At 43.9% G+C, this 19,650-nt stretch overlaps 1 protein-coding gene and 1 non-coding gene across 3 annotated transcripts in view; both read right to left on the bottom strand.

Annotated features, from left to right (window-relative positions):
- Positions 1-19,650, bottom strand: part of LOC126191653 (inositol-trisphosphate 3-kinase homolog) — a 524,458-nt gene that overhangs the window by 266,346 nt on the left and 238,462 nt on the right. For both annotated transcript variants that reach the window (XM_049932544.1, XM_049932542.1), the window contains one exon: positions 16,459-16,524. In XM_049932544.1, coding sequence (XP_049788501.1) covers positions 16,459-16,524 — 66 coding nt within the window. The remainder of the gene's footprint in view (positions 1-16,458; positions 16,525-19,650) is intronic.
- On the bottom strand, positions 5,611-5,682 carry Trnag-acc (transfer RNA glycine (anticodon ACC)). The gene has a single exon. It is a non-coding gene; the product is annotated as a tRNA-Gly (tRNA).

Here is a 19,650-nt window from a genome sequence, read left to right as displayed (position 1 = left end):
CGCAATCTGCTTGATTTTTTGCTCGCATCTGTAAGACTGCATGGAGTACGTGATTCCATATTTATTTTTGTTTTCTATAAAACTGAAGCTGATTTCGCAGCATAGCGTTTTGCGAACACCTGTTCCCGCCTACGAATCCGTGTGTGAACTGCTCGATTTAAATGCTTTGTATGTATACTGTTCTTTATTCTGCTTTACTTCAGTTCGTACCGGTTTTTCGTACTTTCTCGCATTTAATGGAGAACATGCGTTAGCAGTTTCTGACAGAATTGGTATCCAACTTTATTACAGCTTGCCACGGAATAAGTATGTATTTCTGCTTTGACTGGTGTTTGCTTCTTACCACTGAATATTATTAGTCACAGGCAATTCTCATACAGTTATCAACTTGTCAGGGAAAGAACCATCCAAGGAGCAAGTCTCTGTTCTCTCGAAAGGAGAAAATTTTGCTATCACTCCATCACAGATTCCCACGGAAGATATTGTTGCCAATATAGAAGCAGGGATTCGTCTGTTATCACCGCATTCTGCCGATGAAATCAGGATGGAAACAACCAGGATATTACGTAAAGCCAAACCACCCAGCAGTAATTTATCCCTAGGAGAAAGGAAGGCGTTACGGGAGATCAATGAGGACAGGAATATTATTGTACTTACTGTTGATAAGGGTAATGCTACTGTCGTGCTGAAGAGTGAGGATTATCATAGAAAGATCAGTGAACTCTTGGATCCTACCACCTATAAAAAACTGTAAAAGGACCCTACAACGAGAGTGTTAAGTGCTACCCAGCGATTAATAAAAAGCTCTTCCATTCCTACAGAAGATAAAAAATACCTTTGCAAAACAGAAGCTTACCTTCCTAGACTGTATGGGTTACCTAAGATACACAGGCCCAATGTCCCATTGACACCGATAGTAAGCGCCATTTGGGCTCCTACCCAAGAGCTGGCTAGATATCTTGCTTCTTTGTTGCAACCGTATATGGGTAAAACTGACACTCATATTAAAAATTCCATGCATTTTATCGAAAAACTGAGGGAGATCACAGTTAGTCCAAGTGACATCCTTGTCAGTTTCGATGTAGTATCCCTGTTCACCATGGTCCCTCTTGACGACGCTCTATCTCACATAGCTGATATGTTTCCTACTGATATAATAGCTTTGTTTCGACATTGTCTATCCTCGACTTATTTTCAATATAACAACGGGTTTTATGAACAAATTGATGGGGTGGCCATGGGTAGCCCCCTGAGCCCTGCTATTGCTAATCTATTTATAGAATTTTTCGAACAACAAGTGCTGCAGTCGGCCAAAAAAAGCCCTTTGAAATGGTATCGATACGTGGATGACACCTTTGTGAAATGGAATCATGCTGAAGAGGAACTGAGTGATTTTTTGGTGCACATAAACAGTTTCAATCCAAAGATACAATTCACCATGGAGAAAGAGAGTAATGGACAACTAAATTTTTTGGATGTATTGGTTATTAAACGGGCAGATGGGACTTTAGGGCACAAGGTACATAGGAAAGACACACTCACCGATCGTTGCCTATATAAGGATTCGAATCATCATCCTAGGCAGAAGAGAGGATTCATAAAAACTTTAGTGGACAGGGCTAATAACATCTGTGAGCCAATTTATTTGCAAGATGAATTAAGCCATTTGCGAAAGGCTTTCACGAGAAATGGGTACACTGACAACGAAATAGATGGAGCACTCCACCCTAGAAGAAAAGTGTCCGAAAATACACGACAGCAACAACCGTCGGCTGGAAAAGTTTTTCCTCCATTTATTCATAACATCACGGACCGCATTGGGAAAGTTTTGGCCAAGTTTCAAGTGGAGGCAATCTTTCGACCTACCAAGAAAATTAGTGAAAGTTTAAGATCGGTGAAAGACGCACGACACCCCTTAGCTACCCCAGGTGTGTATAAAATTCCGTGTAGCTGTGGCATCGTTTATATTGGAACAACTAAAAGGAGTGTTAATACCCGCCTAACGAAACACAAAAGGAACTGTAGATTGGGACAGATTGACAAATCAGCTGTAGCGGAACACGTTTTCAAAGACGGTGATCACGAAATAAAATTTAGTGAGACAAACGTGATAGCTAGGACCTCACGTAATCATACCCGCATGTATAGAGAAGCTATAGAGATCTACAAGCACGAAAATAATTTTAATAAAAAGAAGGATTAAAACTAGATAAGATATGGCAGTCGACTCTGTACCAACGAAGTAACTATCGATTACCTACAACCGAGAGAGATGGCACTAGCCAGAGATAGTTTTAAAGTCGAAAGCACGTGATGAGTGGTGGCGCCATCTAAGTGCTCTATATAAGAGGGACCTCCAGCGCCTAGCAGCAAGTCGCCGACTTACCTCAGAAGATGTTGCCCGCAGTAAGCAACGAAACGTCAGGAAGGAGAAGCAGTTTTATATATGGACCACGGCAATTCAGCCCGGAAGTTTTAATTAATGAGAGTAAACAGTTATTGTGCAAGCTATTACAATGCAGAAGAAAATATTCAACATCGAAATGCATATTTGTATCGGATAGTGTGGTATGATGTCAACATACTTTTTCCAAGCTTAATGCGACTTTAGTGAACTCAAGTTATACATAATTCACTGTATTACTTGCTTTTAAATTTCCATTTGAGCGGGAGGATAATATGCCGTACATTGATTTCTGCTAAAGTATATTGTTTGAAATACATGTTAATAATGTGTGAACACATCAGCATAACTACTGCTGCGTTTTTAGTATATCTGCAAGGAAGAACGTCCGAGTCATTAAGACTACAAAGCATACTCAGTAGCAAGAAGCAACATTATTCAGAGCAGAAATATATACTCATTCCGTGAGAAGATGTAGTAAATTAAATAGCAATTCTGTCAAAAGCCGCTAAAACAGTCGTGAAAAAGTACGAAAAACTGATGCAAACTAAAGTAAAGTAGGATACGAATAAAATACTTTCAACGCATTTAAATCGAGAAGTTACAAATATGGAATCATTTACTTCAAACTATATTACAGATGCATCCAAAATAAAGCAAAGTACGACCAATATAATATTGACAATGCAACTCAAAGAGGGCAATACAGACATGAAGTCGTAATCACGAACACAGTGCGATGGAGGAAAACCAGTTTCTGACAGATATCATGTCAGATGATTTTTAAGTTTCGACATGTTTTACGGCAAGACGCCATTTACACAATTTTACATGACTGTGAACCCCAGCTACGAGAAGTTAATCTTAGTGTTTGGTCGAGATTTCTCGAAAATATTCCTTTGCAAAGTCACAGAAACATTTCGGTTTCCAGGCACGCACTTTACTGCTAGACGACAAGGCCCTCACACGAAGTATGAACGAAAAATAATGTTATCTAAATCGTGTATTTCGAATTAAACATACAGTTTTTTGCGCCATATTTTCTCGTATTCAAAGTTCACTGCCAGGCCATGAGGAGTGCTGATGTGATTCACTGTTTCTCTAACGAATACCGGCCTTGCTCTTCTGTTCTAGTATGCCATTCAAACTGATACGATTCATTCGCCTACTCATCCACCATCAGGGGTAAATTAATAAATGGAAACTACAATACACCATTATATGGATGCTTATGGATACAGCGGCACTATACTATTGATATTTAGACGAAATAATTGCTATCCAATGGCATACCTGCAAGTACCGATATAAAATAAACAAAAACTCCTCATTAAAATCTACTCAGTATCTTCCGAATATTATTAATCTATATTGAGATATCTGTTCCCTCGAAGATGTATATTTGTTTATAATATTCCTCGTCCAAAACAGAACGAAAGACTACATGGGCATAAAAAAATGTTTTAAGGTATAGAATTAATATACCCACAAATCATTACGCAAAGAAAGAAGGAATATTATAGCGGCTTACTCACCCATATTTCGATCGATGTTAGTCGTTTCTAAATAACGAGTTGTATCGATCACGTCATGAATTTTAACGAATTTAGATGCAACAATTCACGTAAGTTTCCACTGGAAACTGTCTACGGTAAAAACTTGGATTACTGTAAGCAACACAATACAACAATTATAACAAGCATCAAACAGCGGTCTAACGAGTAAGTTAGACTACGCCAAGGATAAGTAGATAACCGAGTATCCCTCACTCATTTACGTCGCTGAGCCAGTCCAGCAAAAACTAGCACGGAATCGAGAGATGGTGACACCCGCCATTTTGTCGAACATAGCCATCCATCAACGGTCACCCGTCGTCTCACACACAGCAAAATGTTTTTTACAGTGCTACGGATATAACTGTGCGGCAAGGCCAAAGAAAACTCTTGCCTCTTCATGATGTGTGTTCTAACGCCGGCTCAAGCGCATTCTGACAACACAGCCATCCACTTTGTACACATCAGTGTAGCACTAGGATGGAATTAAAAACCACTAAACCAGATATATTTTGCAACAGAAATATGACATTCGTTTATCAGTTATTTGCAGTTATGAGCGTCAATTATTAGCACCCCGAATCATTTTTGCTATGAAAAGGTGAAATGAACCGTGTAATACATGAAATGGCTGTTGGCAATTTTTAAAATGAACAGATAACTGGAATAAGACCACCACAACTCATAGCTTTTCACAACTTTTCTTGAAAGGTAGTATCGCCTTGTCGACAGTCAACGTCATTAGAAGTATCAGGAGTTAGCGTACGAAGCGCAATGAATTGTAACAACAGCAAAAAGGACACAACAAATTTGTTGTTACGCAGGTTTCGTAAGAACCATAAGAGGCGTGAAACAGCAAAGTCAAGAACTGTTTAGTTACGATCTTCTTGTAACACACAGACATTTACTGAAGAATAACTACTGTTTTTAAGAACACGAAATAAATAGCAAAATGTACAAGACAACATGAATTGCAGAATGACGTCTATATTTACAAAACAAAGTGTAGTTTTGTTCATTACACTTTGAAATGAACCAGTTTATGAATGCGTAAAATAGGAAACTGGTGTGGAATGCAGGACATACGTTATCTAACATACAAGAAAAGGCGCCATAAATGTAACTGAAAAGAAAACTACCACATAGGCGAAATCATAAAACAACACCAATAACAACAGTTGCTTCCTGGTTTAAAAGGAATCAATTCTGCAATTGAGAATCATTTAACACTGTCGTCTTTTGAAGAAGTAGTAATTATATCAAAAGTTTATGAATTGCAAAGTCGAGCCATGTGCAACAACGAAAAAATATTTAAACAACGTGCAACATTATTGCACCTCAAAAAAAGTGCATACTCTAATACGAAAACTAAACTCGGCGCGAGCAGGCCATGAAGGACCCACGGTACCGAACGGTCGCCGTATCATCCTCAGCCCACAGACGTCACTTGACGTGGATACGGAGGGGCATGCGGTCAACACACCGCTCTCCCGGCCGTCTGTCGGTTTACATACCAATGAAATGTTCGTATGGCATTGTTAGCCGGGAGGCCCTATGTGCGGGAGTTGCCTCTTTAGTTGCCTCTTTAGTTGACGCCACATCGGCGACTTGCGAGTCAATGATGATGAAAATGATGATGGACTCACAACACCCAGTCCCCTGCCGGGAATCGAACCCGGGCCTCCTGCGTGGTAGGCAGTAACGCTACCGCTACGCTACGGAGGCGGACTACATACCAATAAAATTAAAAGGTAACAGAAACATACTGATGAGCCAAAACTTAATGGTCACCTACTTAATAGCTTGTTTGTCCGCCTTTGGAACGAAATACGAGGTGCATTCAAGTTCTAAGGCCTCCGATTTTTTTTCTAATTAACTACTCACCCGAAATCGATGAAACTGGCGTTACTTCTCGACGTAATCGCCCTGCAGACGTACACATTTTTCACAACGCTGACGCCATGATTCCATGGCAGCGGCGAAGGCTTCTTTAGGAGTCTGTTTTGACCACTGGAAAATCGCTGAGGCAATAGCAGCACGGCTGGTGAATGTGCGGCCACGGAGTGTGTCTTTCATTGTTGGTTCAAATGGTTCAAATGGCTCTGAGCACTATGGGTCTTAACTGCTGAGGTCATCAGTCCCCTAGACTTAGAACTACTTAAACCTAACTAACCTAAGGACATCACGCACATCCACGTCCGAGGCAGGATTCGAACCTGCGACCGTAGCAGTCGCGCGGTTCCGGACTGAGCGCCTGAACCGCTAGACCACCGCGGCCGGCTTTCATTGCTGGAAAAAGCCAAAAGTCACTAGGAGCCAGGTCAGGTGAGTAGGGAGCATGAGGAATCACTTCAAAGAAACTGTTGCGTAACGTTAGCTCGATGTGCGGGTGCGTTGTCTTGGTGAAACAGCACACGCGCAGCCATTCCCGGACGTTTTTGTTGCAGTGCAGAAAGGAATTTGTTCTTCAAAACATTTTCGTAGGATGCACCTGTTACCGTAATGCCCTTTGGAACGCAATGGGTAAGGATTACGCCCTCGCTGTCCCAGAACATGGACACCATCATTTTTCAGCACTGGCGGTTACCCGAAATTTTTTTGGTGGCGGTGAATCTGTTTGCTTCCATTGAGCTGACTGGCGCTTTGTTTCTGGATTGAAAAATGGCATCCACGTCTCATCCATTGTCACAACCGACGAAAAGAAAGTCCCATTCATGCTGTCGTTGCGCGTCAACATTGCTTGGCAACATGCCACATGGGCAGCCATGTGGTCGTCCGTCAGCATTCGTGGCACCCACCTGGATGACACTTTTCGAATCTTCAGGTCGTCATGCAGGATTGTGTGCACAGAACCCACAGAAATGCCAACTCTGGAGGCGATCTGTTCAAACAGTCATTCGGCGATCCCCCAAAACAATTCTCTCCACTTTCTCGATCATGTCGTCAGACTGGCTTGTGCGAGCCCGAGGTTGTTTCGGTTTGTTGTCACACGATGTTCTGCCTTCATTAAACTGTCGCACCCACGAACGCACTTTCGACACATCCATAACTCCATCACCACTTATCTCCTTCAACTGTCGATGAATTTCAATTGGTTTCACACCACGCAAATTCAGAAAACGAATGATTGCACGCTGTTCAAGTAAGGAAAACGTCGCCATTTTAAGTATTTAAAACAGTTCTCATCCTCGCCGCTGGCGGTAAAATTCCATCTGCCATACGGTGCTGCCATCTCTGGGACATATTGCCAATGAACGCGGCCTCATTTTAAAACAATGCGCATGTTTCTATCTCTTTCCAGTCCGGAGAAAAAAAATCGGAGGCCTTAGAACTTCAATGCACTTTGTATATCACTGATTCTGCGTATCGCGGGCCCGACAGTTTGTTGGTAGGTTTATGGAGGTATGTGGTATTCGATACCTACGCAGAGGTCACGTAATTCGCCTAAATAACGGGTCGCTGATTTGCGTACACGGTGATGGCGCCCGATAGCGAACCAGATGGGCTCCACAGGTTTTACATCAGGCGAATTTGGTCGACGAGACATCAACGTGAGTTCACTATAATGCTCCTCAAACCGCTGTAGCACGGTTCTGGCTCCGAGACATGGGCAATCGTACTGCTGAAAGATGACATCGCCGTCGATGAAGGCTTCAAGCATGAAGGGATGCAGGTGGTTCGCAGCTGTCAGTGTGTCTTCGATTACTACCAAAGGTCCCACGCAAGGGAAGGAGAACGTCTACCACGGCATACTACTGCTCCCCCCAGCCAGCGTCTGTAGCGCGCTGCACGTTTCGAGCCGCCGTTCACCTCGATGACGGCGTTTGTGGCGTTGCGTACCCGGCACTATCGATAGCCACTTGTATTTCTGTTTCCGTCTGGTTCGGCCTGCGCAGGAGCTGAGGCGGCTGTTGCCCTCTGGAGCGTTTTTCGCGGGGGGCCGCGCGCGCGCTCGGCTGGGCAGTTGGATTCGCACCGAACTGGCGGTATTTTGCCTTCCGCTCCGGCACGGAGGTGTGGTCTCGTTGTTGGCGGGCCTCGTTGATTTGGGCATTGGGCAGTGTGCCGTGTTGATGATGTGGTGTAGTGGACAACTGATGGATTCCCGCACGAGATCGCTCGAGGTTCTCAGCCTCTGAAAAGGGTGCCACGATATTGCTTGGGCTTCCGCACTCAGGAGTTGTAAGGACTGCAGGGCAGTTTTTGTGTGTGTTTGCTCTGTCCGGTCTGTTCAGCTTGTTCATATTTTCTGCGTGCTTCTGTTTCAGCCGGAGTCTGGGTGTCGAGTTTTCTGCTGGTGTGTACCCGGTCGTCGCCCCCGTTTTCCTGCCCGGGGGGCAGCCGTATCTGTTGGTGGGAATTATTTGGCAGTGTGTGTTTTGCGTGGACCCGGTGTGCTCACGCGCCCTGATTCTGAGTTGAAATTACTGTGGTCAGGCTGGCTCGGTTGCTGGAGTGTGTGCTGTTGGTTTTCGGGCTTGCTGGGGACTGCGCGCGCGCCTGTTCCGTTTGTGATGTGGCAGCAGTCTGAGATTTTTATGTGTGCTTGTTAAGTTGCTAGCAATTGCTTTTAGCCTTGTGCTTACTTATTTTATTTAAATTGCTGGGCATTGTCATTTGTCTGTCCTTTTACCTTTATTGGTAGTGTCAATTAAGCCTAAGACGATGTCCAAGGTGCTAGCAACTGATTTTAGCCTCGTGTGTACTTAATCCTATTTAAATTCTTGAGCATTGGCATTTGCTTGTTCTTTTACTCTTATTTATTAGTTGTGCCAGTTAGCCCTAAGATGATGTCAGACCTTGGTATCTGTCAACCTTATTTTGGCTACTAGCGCTCAGGTGGAATATTGCCGGGCTTATCCCGGATTTGTCATTAATTGAGAGCTTTTTTATACTGTATTTTTAGTAGTCGGTTTGGCAAGTGCACTTGCGTATGGTATTTATTGTGTTTACCCCTCCCACCCCCCTTCTTCCTCCTTCGTGTAAACTGATTTTGGCAAGACTGCAAGGTGGCCTGTGTTATTACCTATGTAAGTTTGCCCGCTGCTGTAGTCGTAACATGTTTTGACCGGCAAGCGGCCCATGTTGGCGAAAGTTTGTATGTGTTTGCGCTGTTAATGTTGGGCCTTGCCGTACGTATATTTACTCATGTGTTAAGGATTTTAGGGCATTTTTAGCTGAGATACCTGTTGAAATTTTATCACTCTTTTAAAGAAGGTATAAGAAAGAGTAACTTCAACTGAAAATTTAATGGTAAATTATACATTTGTGCTTCACATTTAAAAATTTAGCTGTATCAGGTGAAAGTATGTAGTTTAATGCACAACGATTATTTGTCAAAGTATCAAATTGTAAAGTTTGTTTGGCAGTGATTCAAACCACACAAATAAGTTTCTCTGTTCACATTTCACATTTTTATTACCTCATATTGTAAGCAGTTTGATTGTTTGTCACTGCAATTTGTAAACCATAGTGTAATTCATTACAATTAATTAATTGTTTGGGGGAAATAAACCTTGTATTGTATGTCCCCTTTTCATTAGCCGAATCCCATCCAAATCGTCCGCTCAACGACCATCGATCTAGCGTAGCAAAAATGTGATTCAACCGAACGATCTAGCGTACCAAAAATGTGATTCACCCGAAGAGCCGATACGTGTCCATTGATCGACGGTCGAATCCCGATGGTCCTGTGCCCACTGCAACTGTAACTGACGATGTTGGGTCAACATATGAATACGTAGGGGTGGTCTGCTGCGGAGCTCCATGTTCAAGTGTACAATGAACGGTGTGTTCCGAAACATTTGGGCGTGGGCTAGAATTGTGCTCTTCATATATATTACTTTACAGAGCAACCAGCCTCCGAATCCCACGTTCTGTGAAGAGTCGTGGACGTCCAATCATTTAGCGCCTGGTGGTAGTTTCACTGTCCTCCTACCTCTTTCCATAGATGCCCACGACAGTAGCACGCGAACATTCGACCAGCTTCGCCGTTTTCGAAATACCCTTCCAGAAGCTCTTCGTTATATTAAATCCGCCCTTTGTCAAAGTCGCTTATTTCAATGGATTTCCGCACTTTCAGCCCATATCTTCGCTAGGATGATCCCCCGTCCGTGTGTGCTTCGCTTACATACTTTTGTTATCATGTCACGTGCCCGCAACGCCACAGGGAGGCATCCGACGTCACCGTGGGCCATAAAAAAAATGTTTTCGCTTATCAGTGTATATGCTTCTTATTGAGGCAATACTTTGTTTATATACTCTTGGAAATTTTTGGAAATATGAGGTAAGGTCTTATAGGACCAAACTGCAGAGGTCATCGGTCTCTAAGCTTACACACTACCAAATCTATCTTACGCTAACGACGACACAAACACCCATACCGACACAAACACCCATGCGCGAGGGAGGACTCGAACCTCCGACGGAGGGAGCCGCGCGGACCGCGACAAGACGCCTCAGTAGGATGAATTTCAGTTATATTCAGTTTAGAGAGTATTTCTTCGCGAAGGCATTGTAGCTTTTTCAAATACATTCATAAGCTTATGCTCTATTTACATTTATGTTACGATTATCCAGGTCTGTTGATATTTTACTAACGCTTGGGACGAACAAATATAATAACTACTTCGTAAATTAAATAGACAAACAATTAAAAACGAACATTAATATTGTTGCACACCGTCCGCTCACGAAGTCCCGAGACTTATTTTAATCCTGGCGTAAACGTGACGTCAGTGCAGTAACGACAATGCAGCTTGAACTAATAACTGTAAACACTTGAACTAATAACAGTAAACAACAGATGTGCATTTGACCAATACAATGGGACTGTTGGCTGGTTGATCACGAGAGGCAGATAATTGGAAAGGCTTTCTTTCCTCGCGCACAATGGCACCTTTACTTGTGAGAACTGCATCTCTAACGTGTACGTGAGAGAACGTATAGTGGAGTGTGTTTGTGTTGTTGTTAACGATGAAAGAGACTGGAGAGGGTGAAACCTGGTGTCGGTACGTAACCTACTCTCCTCGTGCAGCACAAAGGGGGGCCGCCGAGTTTAGCATCCCCATCCGACGGACCGATCACCATCAGGTGTTGCATTCCCTCATTCCATGAGACACTGCCGCCATTACTTCTGTAAAAGCAGACGCATTGTGTAAAGTTTATGACGAATTCAGCTATCGTCTAGATGCTATTCGTGCTGCTGCTGCTGGTGGACACATAGAGCATTTTTAATAGCATAGCTAAAACTTTTTATGAAAATTTTGCAATTCATCCCGTATTTGTACTACATTTTTATCAATAAATATGTAGTTTTGATATCACGTCACTATTTTTGCAACACGCTTATGTCAATGACGTGCCACTAATCATGACAGATGACTCAAAACATTTTCTCTATGGAGATGACACAAGTGTTATCGTGAAAGACGTGGAACATAATATAAATGATGTAGCTCATAAGGTAATCGGTAACATAAGCACGTGGCTTTCAAATAAGATACACCATCTAGAAAGCTGAGAGACTGATTTTATTCCTGGCGTACAAGCGACGTCAGTGCAGTGGTTACGGTGGCAGCCTGAAACTGTAAACAAAAGATACGAGCAGGCAGTGCAGTCCGTGTCAACGTTCCTTTGTAGCAAATCGCAATGGGGCAGCATCTCTGGATAAAGTGTTCAAGACATTCTGCAGAGTGTTTTTAAGAAGAGAAAAGTGGTGTACAAAGTTCGTACCGCACAATTTGACTCCCGAAAAAAAAAGGAAAAAAAAAACAAGGACCCCTACTGTGATTTGACTGGAATGCAAAAACGCTAAAAAATCTTTTCTGGAAAAAATCATCACAGACTTGTGTTATCAACAGGAACCTACTGCAATATGATAAAGTGCAGAAATTCTTATGAAGCGTCAAGGCATTGGCGATATAACCGACTTTACAGCCAATGTGATGCGCGATTTGATAAACATCCGAAAGATGGACTTTTCTGACAATTTCACATGGTTGCATGAAAGTTGTGTGCGTTGTTCTCGAGTGTGGGGAGACTATGTAGAATACTTGAAGCATTAGAAACTACCATCTCACCTACTTTCTTTAGAAACCCAGTTTCAAAACTTTCTGGACGGACGGGGTATGACTTTCTTGCAGCTAGGGGGCGCTAATGTGTCAAATGTCAGACGGTAAGAACTTTCACGGCAGGAAGTGTCACAACCGAGCTGACACCACTACTCTCTGTTCGTTTGTTATCTTATCTTAGTCACAAGTAATGTTTCGACAGCTGGACTTGTTTTACGGTCCCGTATTCCACGTTTCGGAGCTGCATAATACCTGCGGAATGGTTGTCTTCCGATGTGCTAGGAAGTATCCATTATCGCTACACAGCGAAAGTGCTATTCGTCGAAAACACGACATGTTTGTATATTTTTAAGAAAGGCGAATAAAAGCAATATGAGTGTCGAATGGATTCCGAGACTCTTTTGCATTTCTCCTCTGTAGAAGAGCATAGCCCTTTTTAGCTGGTAGTTGTAGTTCGCTCTGTTGTGACACCATTTATTTAGGGCAATTGGGTGCTTATTTCATTTTGTAGGATTTTTCATTGCTTACAAATGGATAGGTGGAAGATGATGATGTTTAGGGTTTTTTTCGTTACAAAACCCGGCGTTCGCCTTGCGGCTGAGGGAGATACCTATCGGTCGAAAAAAAAAACCCAGCTGGGACTGGTTGCCTGATGTTCTGGCTTATATGTCTTCATATTATCTCAGTTGTCTTGATAATGTGATATCGTGATTTTGAAATTTCGATTATGAAGAGAATTTTTGTCTAATTCTATAGAAGGTGAAAAACTTCAGATACCTTGTCGATGTAGAAAATATTGTCTCCTTCTGTACGAACTGATTGAAGTACTTTTGCTCAATAAGTTGTTCTTTCTGTATTAGGCTGCTAAATCATCACAAATCGTTATATGCATTCTTGGTCTGTTGACAGTCTAGTTCACTTTCTTCGTTTTTCAGAGGGTTCTGCTGGAGTGAAATCGATACTGCTTCGAGAATAATATAAGGAGAAAATGCATATTTGAATTTCTCTGCTAGTACTTTGCCACTTTATATGTTTCTCTGTTTGAGTTAGCAAATACACATAAGTTTAGAAATACAAATACAATATACATAAATTCCATATATAATATTCATATAATTTGTGAAATCTACTTTACTGGCCAAGAAGTCCGAAGCACTTGCAGGATACGGATTTTGAGAACACTCTTCCACAGTGTGTCTGATAATCTGTCTTGGAGGGCCACAGGTGCACTCAGCAGCGGCGGCCTTTCCCCCTCTGTACAGCAGGTCACCGCATCCCTCACTCAGAACAGCCAGCAACCTGGCGGAACGTGACTACAGTCTCCACAAAGCTTGGAGACAAAATCGACCAGAGCTTTCTCCACGCTGACAACAAACCATGTGAACTTGATCTGTCCCGGAGGGCTAGGAGTACACTTGAACAGGATCCGGACCGATGATGGGTGATGCGGCACCGTCGTGTTAATCACCGTGGTACCACTAAAGCAGATGTACCGCGACTTGGCGACCTATAACCTCAACAATCCCAGGCATCTCCTTCAAGATCAGTGGTGCACACACAACTTATATGGCATCGCTCAAGAGAGCCATTACAGCTTCTGGAATGAGCCTGCAAACAGTGTATACAATGGCCTCATTTCTAAAAATTGTTCAAATGGCTCTGAGCACTATGGGACTTAACATCTGAGGTCATCAGTCCCCTAGAACTTAGAACTACTTAAACCTAACTAACCTAAGGACATCACACTCATCCATGCCCGAGGCAGGATTCGAACCTGCGACCGTAGCGGTCGCGCGGTTCCAGACTGTAGCGCTCAGAACCGCTCGGCCACCCCGGCCGGCCCTCATTTCTATTTTATAAGAATGTTACATGCGCATATTGAACTCAAAAACTGCCAGCGCAGTGTGGCAGTTATCGTCTTTCGCTAATCACGGGGAAAGTTGGGTTTGGTTCCGTTGGGTTTTTCTGAGGTCCAGAACGGAGCAGATTTAGCGTATTGTGTCAGTAAGTTTAATATAAATGAAGTATTATTGCTCCTCTAATATTACACTGCTTGACAACTGCTACAGAACAGAGATATTGCTGGACACGAATAATCATAGGCAATGGTAGACGACAGGAAAAACAGTACAGGTGTAATAGAGGTGGAGTGGTACGTTTATAACGAAAAAGGTACAGATTTCACCACATGGGAAAGCAGGATAGCAGAGACTCCCAACATGCAGGTTGATATCGCACTCTCAATAAGGACTCAATGAGGAATATGCCCTCCGCGGGCATTAACGCACAATTTGCCCGTTATCCGTGCTGGCTACCAAACTGAGGAGTCCTTCGAGGATATTGACCCACTCCTCTCTCAACACGCTTTCCATTTCTTGCACTGTTCGGTGAGGTGGTGCTTGTTGAGAAACACATCTGTCAAGAACATCCCAGGCATGTTCTATATGGTTTAAGTCCGGGGAGTTGGGTTGTTTGGGGGAGGAGACCACACAGCGAGGTGATCGGTCTCATCGGATTAGTGAAGGATGGGGAAGGAATTCGGCCGTGCCCCAAAGGAACCGTCCCGGCATTTGCCTAGAGCGGGTTAGGGAAATCACGGAAAACCTAAATCAAGATGGCCGGACGCGGGATTGAACCGTCGTCCGCCCGAATGCGAGTCCAGTGTGCTAACCACTGCGCCACTTGGCTCGGTAGTCCGGGGAGTACGTTAGGCATTCCATACGTTCAATATATTCACTTTCCAGGATATCTGACGCCTCAGCAGTCCTTTTTGGGCGGGCGTTATCGTCCATAAACAGAGTGTCGGAAAACTTATCCTCCTCTGAAGAGATGGACGTGATCCACAATAATCTCCCTGCAATACCGCTGTGCTGTAACGGTACTTCCCGCAAAGATACGCAGTGGTGATCGGCTGTTGTGCATAATCTCTGCCCACACCATAGCGCCTAGGCCATACCGACGGAATTCATGAACATTCTGTGATGTGTAACGTGTTCCTCTTTACCGCATGAACTATTGAACCGTCCGTGCACAGCCTTCGCCCCAGTTAACACGTGTCGCCCTCTACAAGTACATTTCCTTTTACTATTACTGGTAGGGCGTTCCGTAGAAAATTTCGGTTGTTCGGTAGCAATTGACAGCTGACCCTTTGTAAGTCTCACCTGTTCCTTAGAAATTGTCAAACAGTGTATTAAAGTCATATGGTTCAAATGGCTCTGAGCACTATGGGACTCAACTGCTGTGGTCATCAGTCCCCTAGAACTTAGAACTACTTAAACCTAACTAACCTAAGGACAGCACACAACACCCAGCCATCACGAGGCAGAGAAAATCCCTGACCCCGCCGGGAATCGAACCCGGGAACCCGGGCGTGGGAAGCGAGAACGCTACCGCACGACCACGAGATGCGGGCATTTAAAGTCATATTCTTACATTCTTTTTAACTAAACAACACACTGTACCAACCGAAACTTGGGATGAGGAAATATTCTGGATGGAAGTGCAAAAATATTAAATGCTCCCTCCACTTTTCTTGTTTCCTTCTTCTAGCGTCGCGTTTCGCTCCATTCCTCTGCCGCCTGAAACTGAAAACCTTCGGTGAAACAGCACATCTGCTTCAGCGACCGCTTACAACCTTTGATGTCGCATAGTAAAGTTAGCGAAGTAGTAGCAAGAGCTGCACTGCTGAACACGTCCGAACTGCGTAGACAGCAGTTGTGTGAATCAAGGACACAAATTCCACAAAAACCATGTTTACAATAGACGTCTGTTGGGCAGAAGTCGTTTCTTTGCGATGCTATTCGGATGAAATTACACAGTGACAACAGAGTGCGTTTACTGTCGCAGGCCGAGGGAAAAGCTCCTTCTCGTAGGCAGAAGATAAGAACAATATATTTCTCACCCCAAATTTCTAAATTCTCTCTTGTGTTTGTATGTGTGCAAATGTATTTCACTGGAAACTATCATATATACATTTCCGACCATCAATTGTCACTAAGATAACTTTTTTTTTTACTGCTGCCTTCTTCTCTTTATGCATCTATGTCTGTTCGCTTGTGGGAATAGGAACGCTTAGAAGTACAGAAATGACACGTTATTTAGTTGTTGTAAATTATTCATCGGGAAAGGTGGAGGAGAACGCAGAAGATAGTTCCACGCATAAATGGAAGCCTACCTCCATGAAATACCTCGAAGCAACACGACATCGCTTAGCGCAGCGGTGTCGCTTTTATTGACAGAGCCAACGGCACTTGACTCAGATAGTGACTTATCGCTTGCGATAAAGCTGACGTAAATGAAGAACGCGGCGATCGGTTGGTACGGCTCACTGAAAACGAGGTGCTGCACCAGATACTGGTAGGTGAGCAGTCACCGGCGACAGATAAAGGTCGCAGGTACATACCTAATGGCGCAGCTTGAGCATACTCACGGTAGCATTGTCGCAAGGCGCCTTTCGTTTCTCTGCTGAGTCGTTCGTCAGCCGCTTGGACAAGAACTGCAACAAAAGAAGTGATGCTAGATAAAGGAACGTAGAACAACAAATGAGATAAACTCTTTCCTATATGGAGGAAACCTTGAAGTGACAGAAAGAAAATACCACTCAGTAGCAGCAAAGTGTGAAAATGTCTGAATTCTAGGGGGATTTATATAGTGCGTCTAGCTGAGGCTCGGACACACGAGGTCCGTGAAAGGCGACATCCGAGTTTGATGCTTGTGCTAAATATTCACTGACCGGCACAAAAAAAGGAACAATAATTTCTTTAAAAAAGTTTGATTAATTTTATTTATTTTAAACTGCAGTCACTTTTGCTACACTAATATACTATTTTATAATATTATAATATGGTTCAGTCCCATCTAGGGGAGTAACAATGAAAAAACGACGATTCAAACAAATTTAGCCAGAGATGCAATAGTAATACGAAAGGATACACATTTCAAGGAAAGTTTGAGGAAGCCCATGAAGATAATGTAATTCTGTTTTGGTTTTTTACATTTCACTGTTCACTTCGAAGACCTCTCTTCGCTTCTTCAAAACTATGTATTTTCTCCCGCTGCACCAATCACGGTACCTTTCAGGCATGATTCTGGAGGAGGAGGAGGAGGAGGAGGAAAGTAGTGCTTAACGTACCATCGACTACGAGATCTTTAGAGACGGAGCACAAGCTACGATTAGTGAAGGATGGAGAAGGAGAGCGGCGATGCCCTTTCGAAGGAACTATTCCGGCATTTGCCTTAAGCGACCTAGGGGAATAATGGAAAGCCTAAATAAGGATGACCGTCGTCTTCCCGAATTCGAGCTCAGTCTGCTAAACTCTGTGCTACCCCGCTCGGTAGACACGTTTCTCATGAGTGCTGCAATATCCTCTTGAGGGTTTGAGGAAACACCTCGGGAGGGCCTCCCACAAGTCCTGTAGGGTCTCTGAATACTTATAATTTTAGTGAACATTGTAACGGGGTGAGAGCGATCTGTTTTCGATGATCAGTTAGAAAAAACACTCAAGATCACATAATCTCTCATTTATTAAAATGATCGGTCGCTTTCGGCATCTTTAAACGACCATCTTCAGATTGTGAGCACCATTTGGCTGGAGTTGGTGGCGTGCTGAACAACTGCGTGTGCTTCCAACGGTACCTGCTGTGCAATGCTCTCTTGTGAGTTCTGGAACTGTAGCAGTTAGCATTGTGACCACACAAAGTTATTCACCAAGCCGCCAGCTGCAACGAAATTGTGCTCATAATCTGAAGATGTCCACCTGAACGTGCCGAAATCGACCGGTTATTTTAATAAATGAGAGATTCTGGGATATTCACAGTATTTTTCTAATTGATCGCTGAACAGTGCTGACGGGCCCTCTTCCCAAATGGTCCTTACAAGCCCAACAGAATTCAAACCAGGGCTTCGAGCACGCCGCGTTATAGACATGAATCTCTGCTTCATCCAAGAAATATTGCACAATTTTCACAACATGTGGGCGTGCATTGTCATGAATTAGTGTGAAATCATTACCAATAAATGGAGCGAAAGGCACAACATGCTCCAAAAGGATTTCCTCCACGTACCAATGTGCTCTACAGTTCCCGTGCCCCACGAAGACCAAATCCGTCGTCTGAAGTCGTTCAAATGGTTCAAATGGCACTGAGCGCTATGGGACCTAACATCTATGGTCATCAGTCCCCTAGAACTTAGAACTACTTAAACCTAACTAACCTAAGGACAGCACACAACACCCAGTCATCACGAGGCAGAGAAAATCCCTGACCTCGCCGGGAATCGAACCCGGGAACCCGGGCGTGGGAAGCGAGAACGCTACCGCACGACCACGAGCTGCGGACTCTGAAGTCGTACTCATTCCTGCCCGCACCGTGACAGATTCACCCTGAAAAGGTGTTGTGGATGTGAATTTCCCCAGGCTTCACCAGACCTTCTCTCTACCGTTAGGTGATCGCAAATCATCGGTGAACAACGCTTGCTGCCACTGTCGCACATTCTAGCCGCGATAATCACTTGTGAAACGTAGTCGAGCTGTGCAATGCTCTCTGATGAGTTCTCGGACTGTAGCAGGCCTTCTGGATTGATGATTGGCGTCTTCCATTCTTCTTTGGACTCTTCTCTCTCGATGCGCGGAGTGGCTGCGCGGTTTGAGGAGCCATGTCACGGATTGCACCGCCCTCCCGCCGGAGGTTCGAATCCTCCCTCGGGCATGGGTGCGTGTGTGTTGTTCTTAACATAAGTTAGTTTAAGTAATGTGTAAGTCTAGGGACCGATATCTCAGCAGTTTGGTCCCTTAGGAATTCACACTAATTTGAACACTTTGTTCTCTCTCTTAACACTGACGCCTCCGACCTTGGTGAAGCCGATTTTGTGCTTCAGCGGCGGTGGTCTGATGGTAGCGGAGAACTTTAAGTTGTAAGACGTGGTCATCTCTTGCCGATGTTGCTCTTCTCGACCCTGATCCGGGTTTTCTTGCATAGTCTCCGTTTCCTTGTACCTTCTTACAGTTCTGGAAATCATGGAAGGTGTAAATTACAGCACTTCTCCAACGTAATGCTACGGCCATCTTCCGCCAAAGCAATGGCTTTTTATGCACCTTCAGGGCTTAACGACGTGTTTACTCCGCAGAGTTAATTCCAACAGTCATAGAAATATCCTACAACCATGTGTAATTGAGAGGGGAATAATACAAGGTACAACAATAAGTGCTGCAAGAGCAGCACATTCAGTGATATGTTCTTCAGGTGGCATGGGTTGGTTCAAATGGCTCTGAGCACTATGGGACTCAACTGCTGTGGTCATAAGTCCCCTAGAACTTAGAACTACTTAAACCTAACTAACCTAAAGACATCACACACATCCATGCCCGAGGCAGGATTCGAACCTGCGACCGTAGCGGTCGCGCGGTTCCAGACTGTAGCGCCCAGAACCGCTCGGCCACTCTGGCCGGCAGGTGGCATGGGAAAAAACAATTGTGGCTAGTGCAATAAACAACTGGCGTTTCAGTGTTTGCGCGCAAAGAAACACCAATAACACACATTGCTCAAAAATATAGCATAAAATGCTACGCTCTGATTAGTTAAGTACACATAATTTATAACGCGTTGCGTTTTTCATGCCGGTCAG

Source organism: Schistocerca nitens, chromosome 1 (assembly GCF_023898315.1).
Source record: "Schistocerca nitens isolate TAMUIC-IGC-003100 chromosome 1, iqSchNite1.1, whole genome shotgun sequence".
NCBI lineage: Eukaryota > Metazoa > Arthropoda > Insecta > Orthoptera > Acrididae > Schistocerca > Schistocerca nitens.
Note: the sequence above shows the minus strand (reverse complement) of the source record. Positions and strands in the feature narration are given on the sequence as shown.